This window comes from Polypterus senegalus, chromosome 1, assembly GCF_016835505.1.
Source record: "Polypterus senegalus isolate Bchr_013 chromosome 1, ASM1683550v1, whole genome shotgun sequence".
In the NCBI taxonomy this organism is placed as follows: domain Eukaryota; kingdom Metazoa; phylum Chordata; class Cladistia; order Polypteriformes; family Polypteridae; genus Polypterus; species Polypterus senegalus.
The window spans coordinates 105,712,865-105,723,637 of NC_053154.1; the positions used below are offsets into that span (position 1 = coordinate 105,712,865).

Genomic DNA, 10,773 nt, shown 5'->3' on the forward strand with positions numbered 1-10,773 from the left:
ATTAAATAAAATAAAGCATAGATGAGTAGTTTTACATTGAAGATAGTTTGGACTTACTAAGACACAGAGATTTTTTGTAGCAAAAAGGAGTATAAGTGATATTTCAGTTTTTACTGTATAATGCTTACACGTTATTCTTCTTATTCTCTAGTAGATGAGTAATTATAAGGTGTGCTAAATAATTAATACATTTTTAGTGAACTGGAAAGAATAAAATTTTACTGTAACCTGGATTCAAATAAGTTCACCGTTCCTCTTGTGTGTCATACTAAGTGACCAAAAGAGTTTGATCAGGCAGGGCAGGCATTCAGTCTTAAAATCTTATGCTTCAATACACCATTGATTATTAAAGTAAAAGTTTTTACCCCAAGAGATGCTGGTCACCACAAATAGTGGAGGAAATTGATTTGGTGAACAATGATTTAATCTTGGTAAACCCTAAAATAGCCATTAAACTGGTGATGAAGAGTTTAGTATATGGGCAGGCATCCAGACTTAAAATTTTCTACTCCAGCAGACCCTTGATTATAAAAGTAAAGGTTTCACCCTGAAAGACGCTGGGTGCCACAGAGAGAGGAGGAAACTGATTTGGCAGGCATTTAACCTGGTAAACACTAAAACAGCCATTAAACTTGGACGATGAAGAAGATGGAAAGATGTGAGATTCAGCATTGAAGGTCACTCAGGATATGAATGTTAAAGTCAGGGAGATTGCAGAAGATTTTATCCTTTTTTGGATATAATTAAGAAAAAAAAACTGAGATAACTCTTTATTTACATATACAATTACAGTACATCATAATATAAGGTCAGAGAATAGTGGACCAGTTCTTCCTGCGTCCATGGATTATTAAGGAGTAACCTTCAGTGACTGTAACTCCAGAATGTATTTGAGTGTACCTTGGTGGCTCACAGGCACATGGGAAGATGATTGGTATAACCATTCTGAGGACATTATACCTTCTGAGGAAAGATTGGCTTATTCTTGGCAGGTGAGTAGCTATCCCAAGTAGAGGAGATGAAGTATCTTGGGATCTTGAGTGAAAGTGAAAGAGAACAGACCAATGGAAAAATACAGCAGTTAAATGAGTCAAAATTTCACAAGGCATAGAGGTCCATCCATCATGAGGCTAAATTTGAAAACCTCAATTAGTGAGTCAATCTTTATTTTAATATAATTTCTTTCAAAAAACATGATAGGAAGAAGTGTCTCAGACATGAAAAAATGTCTCAAGACTGCAGCAGGGTACAGGAAGACCCTGACAGACTAGATGAAGTAATGCCTGGTAGTAACAACACATGTTGTTATGTCAAAGGTGAAGGCACAGCATTGCTTGGGCAGTATTACCAGTATACATGCTGGGCTCCTCAGAAGGGTACTAGGCAGAGGCATCAGTCAGAGAGAGAGCTGTGCAGTGGGAGAGCAGAACAATAAAACCAGTAGCTTATTATTTTTTTACCCTTCAAACTTAAGAACTCATTTAAAGGTGGATTTGACCAAGTTTAATATGTAGCCCTACTTAAACTGTTTGATTACTGTCTCAAGATAAGATATATTTGTACTATTTGGATTATGTAATCTGTGTAACTGATGTATATGATTATTAAACAAGTATATGCTATAGATAGTTTTTAATGTAATATATAATATTTAAATATATGGTCAATGAAACATAAAGATAATGCCGTTGCGTTAGTTTTGTAAGCTTCATTATATGTACAGTTTACAAGTTCCAGCTGCATATGTTTTAGCTTTAATAAATAATAAATAAGGAAACTACATTTCTTTACTGATAAATAAAAGCTACTTATGTCATACAGGTTTTTATTTATCAATAATGCCTTAGCATGTATAGCAGTGCATTAAGGCTGTTCAACCTGTTTTATTTCTATTGGACTATGTTTTTGTTTCTTTTTTTACAGATTTATTTGTCTTGGAAGAGTGGCCCAGGAGAAGTCAAACACTGGAAGGACATGATTGCAAGGCCACGCCAGGCTGTGGCTCAGTGGCACCAACTGAAGGCGTGAGGCTTGAACACCTTCTTCTCTCTGTCAACCACTTGAGCAACGCAACGCGGAATCTGCTAAGAATTACAAGCAATCAAAATGAGGAATTGAAATAGAATCTCATCAACTGGGGAAGGGATTGGTTGCCTATGAAATCAGTTAAAGACCCCCTATTTTATATGCACAAAAGAAGCACTGAGAGCTCGTTGGCAGCCAATTCGCTAAACGGGTACAACTTCAGCCATCTATCTATCTATCTATCTATCTATCTATCTATCTCTATCTATCTATCTATCTATCTATCTATCTATCTATCTATCTATTTTCAAGCAGTAATGGAGTTATTGATGACCTGTGTGTCCAGGGGTCCACCCCCTACAGCCTAGCTGAGAGTCCTTCTTTGTGAACCTCTGCTGTCGCTGTTTCTTTTAAAAAAGAACTTTTTTTCTGGCACTGGCACAAACGAAATCCATTAATAATTTGTTGTCTGTTCCTACGGTGTGTGGTGTGCTGTAGCTCCTGACTTAGAGGTAAAAAAGAAGAATATAGCTTTCTATATGAATCCCTTAGAAGTCACAAAAAGACAATGAGACAGACTTTTCAGTCTTTGAATGAGAAACCCCTGAACCCCCCAGTTGGGATTGATCATTGACCCTTCGTTTTCACATCCATGGCCTATATTGCCAACAGACATTTCCAAAAAGATCAAGGGGGCCTATCCAATGGAATGGAGGGGTTGATTATGGATAAAAAGTGAGGTTGGGGGGGTTTGGCCAAGGCATCTCTCACACGCAATTGTGTTTGTTGGTGTGTGCGTGTGTTTGTGTTTTCCCTGTAAAGAACAGTAAACAAAAGAGCTGTTGTGCTCACATTTTGAGTTTTTATGCTGTTTGTTTAATTTATTTATTTATTTTTTGATGCTGGCCACAGAGTGTGTGGCTCAGTATAAACATTAATCTGCACTTTTGTTTAACAAAATGCAAGCATTTAATAATTAAATGAACATTTAAAGGGAGGGATAATGAGTTAAGGGCTGGTTTGATTTAGAAGAGGCAGAGCTGAGAGCTGGCTGATGGGATTCCTGCCTGCCGCCTTGCACACAAGGTACAACACCAGGATCTCTTGAATATCCTAGGCGGCAGCACTGTTTCCTCTGTTTCTTCTCTCACTTGTGGTTGGTTGTCTCTCCTTCATAACATATCTTTTCAAATTCTATTTTAAACAGCAAAGACGTTCAGAGGCATCATTACAGTACGTTTCAACCAGTAAAGCCATGCCCACACATCCCTATTTGTTGTATAACTGTCAAAATCACTTTACTTGAAAAGAGATGTGGTGGATATGTAATAATTAAACATCCAGTCTGCCAGCCTTCTTTCATCCAAGCCAGCCAATGTTGTGTTTCTGCAGAGGCAAGGAGGCATTGGGATAACTTAAAAACTTTGGTGGATGGGATAATTTCATACAATATATTGGTTGCTTATGATTGAGTATTCCTAAAAGTTTTATCATACTATTAGTTTCTGGTTGCAGAAAGTATTTTTCTCATAAATATGTTTACATGTTGACAATATTAACTGAGGACAAAATATTGTTGCTAGGTAATACCTTATTTCAGCCTTGGAGTGTGTCAGCTTTCCCATCGCTACAACAGGGTGCCACTGGTTAGTCTTCTTGTTCTTACTTTAGAGATAATGTAGGTTATGACTGTGACCATAATATCCTACTTTTTCTTTTTCCTCTTTGTCTTTTCCCACTTATATGTTGGATCGATGTGCTTGATCAACCTTCTCTGTACAGAACAACCTTAGCTATATAGCTCAGTCCTGCACCTATTCCTCAGTCAAACAATTTTCCTTCAAATCCTTTTTTACTTTATCCATCCACCTTCACTTTGGCCCTTCTCGTTTTCTCTTCTTCTTTACTTCCATTCTCATCAGTCTTTTGTCCACATATTCATTGTCTCTCCTTATCACATGTCCATACCACGTCAACCTACTTTCCTCTACTTTCTTAGTTTTCTCTCCCACTTTTGTTGTACATCTGATTGTCTTATTTCAGTTCTGTCCTTTTTTGTAACTACACACATCTATCTCAACATTATCACTTCTGCCACATCTAACATTTTCTCCTGTGTCCCCTTTACCCCTCCATACATCATTACTGGTCTTTCACTGTCTTGAAAACCTTTCCTTTAAACTTCACCTCAGTTCTTCAACCACACAATACTCCTGATGCATTCTTCCAATTGTTCCTTCCACACTGCACTCTATAGGTTAATTCTGCATCTAAATTTCCATCTTGGGCTACACCTGATCAGAGATATTTAAATGTATCAACTCTTTTCAATACCTCACCCTTTAAGCTAACTTATGAATCCTGATCATTATTAAACCTCATATATTCTGTCTTCTTCCTGTTTATCTTCAGCCCTCTATCCAAAGCCCTTCTCCATTCTTCCAACTTCTTCTTCACTTCACCTTTTCTGGCGCTACACAACACAAAATCATCAGGAAAAATCATGCAACAGGGTGATTGGACTTTTTATCCCATGACCATGGGGGCAAACTAGACACAACTTGGTGCCAGTCCCAAACCAGATAAATAGAGGGGGTTAGTGTCAGAAAGGGTACCCAGCTGTTAAACTTAGCCAAAACCTTAATTCTGGAATCAATCCAATCAACTTTGAAAAATGTGACATTTTCATTAATGTCAAATATACAGGTATACCATTATTACAGAGCTAATTGTACAAGTTTTTTTTTTCAAATCTGGTAAATATTAAATTGTTGCAATATATTTAAACTCATTTCCACATTCAATTTTTCGTCATACTCGCTGACATTTTTGACATGAAAATTCTGGCCAGAATTAGGCTCTCTCAGTTGGCATCAGGACATTGTGATACCCTCTGACATTATCATCATCTGATAAAATACAACTATATAGATCCAAATGATAAGTAAAGTGAGAGCCTTGCCACCACCCACTGTAATATATTGGTTATGAACTCCATAAATTGAAAGAGCAATACCTAAATTTAAGAGTCACTCAGCTTTGAAGTGAAAAAGAAAACACAAACAACTGAAAAAACTATTTTTTGAATATGTGTTATTTCCACACAAGGACTAAATACTTCCTTGAAATAGAGCTTCAACGAGAAAACACGAGGCTTTCTTCATGGCATTTTAAAACTAAGATGGGGTGAAGATCAAAATGTCTCTTTGCCCAATCAAGGCAGCAAATGGTATTGGATTTTTCATACTTTTCATTAGAGTTGTTAGAAACATATCAATAATTTATTACGCTACTAAAGGAAGCTTATACTCATTAGGGTTGTTAAAAAAATTTCAATATTAAGTTATGAAACTGAAGGAGGCTTATGCCACTGGTCATACTCTGCTTCAAAGAGCATTAATATCACCCAGTCCCATCCAAAAGTTTTCTAAAAAATAAAACCTCTAATTTGTCTTTATATTCAAAAGTTTGGAAGCAACAATTACACTTGCAAGAAGCAAAAAACTTTGCTTTCAGCTGTTTAAAATACAGAAGAGTGTCTTTTAAAAATATTTGAGTTGTATTCTATTAATAATTAATCATGAACAAGTGTATGTAAGCACAATGATAAAAAGATAAAATCAGGTGACATCTATAAACATACAGAATGTGTCCTACTTCATTTTTTAATGGGTACGTTGTATTATTTTGGTGGCTGGTTTTACAAAAGTGTAAAGATAGAAATGCAAATTGGATCAAGTCATTGATTGGTAAGGAGCACGCAGCTCCACAGACAAAATGAATGACAATATAATCACAGTTGTAAATGGTGCACATCTTGGAAGTTTTACATTATATTCTCTAGTACGGTTAGTCATTTCAGATATGGATTCAAAAATATAGAATGGGGTAGTGGATAGTACTCCACCACATGGATTCAGCTACTAGGTTTAAATCCTGTGGCTGGCCCTCAGATCTGTCCCTATGGACTATGCATATTCTTTCTGCTTTTCCACGGGTTTTCCTTCAGGTACTTTGCTTTTCCTCCCTCACCCCCAAAGATGAGCTTGTTAGGTTGGTTGATGGTTCTAAATTAGCCCTGTGCGGGTGTGTGTATGAGTGGACAACTGGTGCTTCATTCAGTTTGTTCCTGATTTGCACTCAGTGCTGCCAGGATAGGCTCTGCCCTCCATAACCCTGAACCAGATCGAGCAGGTTTAAGAACACAATATTAATAGCAATTATTCGTGATTTATTTATATAATTAAATGCAATATTTATTTTTTGTAAACTAATAAGACATTGTTGAAATATTAACTTAAATTTGAAATTGTGGAAAAGTTTCAAGTAAATGTAGCATAGAGTATATTATATTATTTAGTTGAACACTAGTTCTGTTCAGCAAACAATTTTTTTTTCTCTTGTTAACATGAAATTGTTCAAAAGTAACTTAACATTCTCAAACCCACTTAATCAAATTTAGGGTAACATAAGATAAATACGGTTGGGAATATGATCAGGCCAGAAATGATTTTTATCATGATAGAATGGTATGTACAATTTATTATTTCTTTAGCAGAATGTTATTGTTAGGGGAAAAATAGTGTTGTTCCAAGTTGCACTTTCAGTGGTATGCACGGTCAGTTAACATCATTTATATAGAATCACTTATGGCACAACAACATAACCTGTTTAATCCCCTTCAGTGTAATGTTGGGACAGGTGCTGCACTGGGCACCCACGACGAAACTTTCCTAGAGTAGGGTAGGGTATGTAGGGTACCAGTCCATCTCGGGGCCTGCTTGCATACACACACACACACTTGTATGGGGCCAGTTTTGGAGAAGATTGTTTAGTATGAGAAATTGGGGGGCAGAGAGTGACCTGCAGTGTCATGACGTCCCCTCCAGATCTGGCTCCAAATTTGTGCTCAGTTACTAGGCTTTATCCTCATGCACGTTTGGTGACTAATGGACTGACGGATAGATGAACGGTTATCCATAAATTAATTGTCAATATATATAGTGTGTGTAAACATACTGTGTGTATATATATATATATAAATATGCTAAAATTAAGGTTAGTTATTTCCATCTCTGCAGCAACTTCTGTAGTTTAAATGCCACTAAAAATGCCCAGCTTTAATGTTGTAAGAAAAATCTTTCTCAAAACTTTTCAGACTAATATCTCTAATATATATAAGTATATAGTTATATATATGTATATATGCAGTATGTTTGTGTACCTAAGAACCATTGATAAGGTCATTGCACCTAAATTATTTGAAGACATTTGTGGTTTGCACAGCTCTACATCATTTTGACAGGCGACTACATAAAAGTGAACAATGCCATGGTGAAGCAATATTTCAGTCCTATACGAGCCATGCATGCAGAAAGCCAGATTTATACTTTTAATATGCTTTATCTAAAATGTATTTTTGCATTAATAATGGTTAAGTATTATATAATATTTAAAAAGCATATTATTAACATTATCAATCTTTTTAGGAGATAATATGGTGGCACATGTCTTGCTGCCTTTTAGGACAAGAGTTTTTTTCTTTTGATTATCACATGCTGAGACTTGTAAGTAAAATGCATAGTGTTCTTTCAGTTTATGAGCCATCTTTTATTACTCTACAGCTCTGAATGGTGTTCATTTTATATGGTAATTCAACATTATGCTTTTTGAATTTTCCTGCAAAAATTAAGTTCTCTATTTCCATCTCTGCAGCAGCTGCTGTTGTTTAAATGCCACTAAAAATGCCCAGCTTTAATGTTGTAAGAAAAATCTTTCTAAAAACTTTTCAGAGTAATATCTCAAAGCAAAACATTCTAAGATTCAGTACTACATTAAGTTTATGTAGCAATCCATTTGGTCCCATTCTTTTGTCATTCATCATTTTAAGTTTAATCTTAACTAATATTTCTTCTGGGTATTTGCAGACATGCAAATGGTTAAAATTCAATGTTTAATACAATTGAAATAGCTTGCTTTGATTTAGGTTTAGGACTTTAGTTTGAGGGCGGCACGGTGGCGCAGTGGTAGCGCTGCTGCCTCGCAGTAAGGAGACCCAGGTTCACTTCCCGGGTCCTCCCTGCATGGAGTTTGCATGATCTCCCCATGTCTGCTTGGGTTTCCTCCCACAATCCAAAGACATGCAGGTTAGGTGGATTGGCGATTCTAAATTGGCCCTAGTGTGTGCTTGGTGTGTTTGTGTGTGTCCTATGGTGGGTTGGCACCCTGCCCAGGATTGGTTCCTGCCTTGTGTCCTGTGTTGGCTGGGTTTGGCTCCAGCAGACCCCCGTGACCCTGTATTCGGCTTCAGTGGGTTAGAGAATGGATGGATGGATAATTCAGTTTTAAATTTAAACTAAAGTACTGTCACTGAAAAATAACATTGGTCAGGGTATCCGTCTGTTCCTGACTACTTATAATCTTTCGGAAAGCCTCCTCAGGTAATTGTACTGTTTGCACTAACTCTGAGCAAATATTTGTACTGGAGGAGAATTGAGATCTTCTGTATGCCCCATATTTGTTAATCAGCTATCAGTAATCAGTTATTATGCCCGAAATCTTGGATCAAGGTAGAATCAGGAAGGAAAGCTATTCCTGGTACCTTTTTCAGAAACACACAAATCTAAACTCTGCTCTCCGTTGCAGAATGTGTATTTCAAGGCCCAAGCATTGATAGATGGGTATCAGTCCAGCAGGTTATCATCTGCTGATGATGGATTGCCTGAAGACCTTTTGTGAAAAAATTTCAAATGGAAACCTAAATTTAATATAGAATGTAAAGAAACAATATAATAATCACTGGAATTACATTCATCTTCAAGGTAACTTTCTTTCTGCAAAATCTTGGTTTACTATATCCTGGGATAGTTACAGATACTCATGTTTTTCTTAATATGTGTTATGAACTCATGAATAGCTATAGTGAATTCCAGAGTAGATGAAACGTCCAAAATACATCGATTCAAAAACCACAAAAGTTTTATATACCAGCTAGTGCAGTGTTCCAAACTTCAGTCATTTCTAGAAGGCCACCGAGCAAGTCATTTGAAGAGCATTATTAACAGAAGTTGCGAGTTATCTTGAAAATCAATGTACGGTGTTTTTACAGTGTGCTAAAGTGGCCCAAGAGATGGGTGGCATTGTCGTGGATTTCTTAGCATTCCAGGAGTGCTCCTTTTCCTAATAACTTTGATGATTTCAGTGTTGTGCATGAGAATCTTCTGGACAATTAGGCTCTTCTCTTCATATGCACAAATATAAATAATAATAATAACAAAGCAAACAGCCTATTTGTAATATTCTTAGGATGTTTATTGCTTTGTTTCAGAAATTAATATCAGTGCCCCATGGCATTACAGTAGGATATCCCAGTTTTAGTATTTTGTAGGGACTCACCCTCTAAGACCTTGGTGACACTTCAGAATAGGGGCTTGGACACTTACTGCTGTGTATAATACAGTTTTTGTTATTTTTTTTTTTTTTTTGTTACACAGCAGTAAGTGACTAAGTGACAAACAGTAAGTAGGTAAAAGTGTATAAAGTGTAATTGTTGCTTCAGTCTTAACATGACTGAACAGAGTGTTGATAAAAGGTAGTAACTGACTAGGAGATTCAACTCTGCTACCACTATTCTTATGTAACCAAATTCTCTGATGTGGTCAGTTTAAAACAGATGCTTCGCTAGATTTAACTTCTTCAGATTTATTTTTTATCTTCATGAAAAGAAAAAGAAAAATTGCAGTTTGCAAGAAGATGTCACAGAGGATTAATGTTCCCATTTGTTGTTTTATATTTTAGCTGGAAATCTTTGTTTTCCATTCTATAAAGTCAACTGCTAGCAGCCTCATAGTGGCAATAAACTATTAAGTGAGCACCTATTGTGTAAAATCGGTAGAAAAGCGGACACAATGCAGCTGGGGGCGGATGCAAGGAAGCAGGTGTCCTTCTGAATTTTCAAAGCAGTTTTAGCTGTTGATCAGTTAGACTGCAATGACCTCTAGTGGGGATAACTTTCAACTACATGGTGCTAAGAACACAAGCCGGCCAGCAATGTGTCCTTTTGCTCTCAAGCTAATGCCTGCATGGCTCTGCCCTTCTGAAAAGACCAAGACTCTTACATTTTTTTAAGCATCTGTCGTGTACAGGTGTAGAACCCCTCCCAGTCAGGGTTTAACAATGCATTATTCTTAGTATCAGTAATAATATAAATAATAATAATCATTTTATGTTATGTCGTGTGTGCTTGTTGTTTTTCTTATGATCTATCTGCAGAAACAAAAAGGCATTGTGAATTTTCCAGACTAAATGTACAGATTGTTTAAATATTTGTTGTATACAGATTTTTTTGTTATTATAAGAAAAGAGGGAAAAAAACTGCAGATTGTCCTCCTTGAATAAGGACATTTGATTTTTGAGGTATTCATGTTGGTGTCACAAAGCCCTGGGAGTGACAGAAAAAAAGAGTGTTTCCTCAGGTACCTCCTCCCCTGAAAAGTCCTGCTCCATTCCAAACAATCATATTTGTTATTCATGCGTTCTTATGTTTTAAAGCCAAATGGTCTTCTTTCATGTTTATTTGTTGTTTAATAACATTGCAGAAGCATGATAGTGTACAAAACTTGTAAATTACTTTACTTTAAGGCTTACATTTATCTAAGACAGTGCTTTTGGCAACATTTCATTTAATGCTTCTGGCATATAGTGGAAGATAGATAGATAGATAGATAGATAGATAGATAGATAGATAGA

At 36.3% G+C, this 10,773-nt stretch overlaps 1 protein-coding gene across 1 annotated transcript in view; it reads left to right on the plus strand.

Moving 5' to 3' along the window:
- Positions 1 to 8,083, plus strand: part of syt7a (synaptotagmin VIIa) — a 522,179-nt gene extending 514,096 nt beyond the window's left edge. Inside the window, 1 exon segment of the mRNA XM_039755414.1 lies at positions 1,924 to 8,083. Within this exon segment, the coding sequence (XP_039611348.1) occupies positions 1,924 to 2,028 (105 nt within the window). The 3' untranslated portion in view covers positions 2,029 to 8,083.
- The last annotated feature ends 2,690 nt before the right edge of the window (positions 8,084 to 10,773 follow it).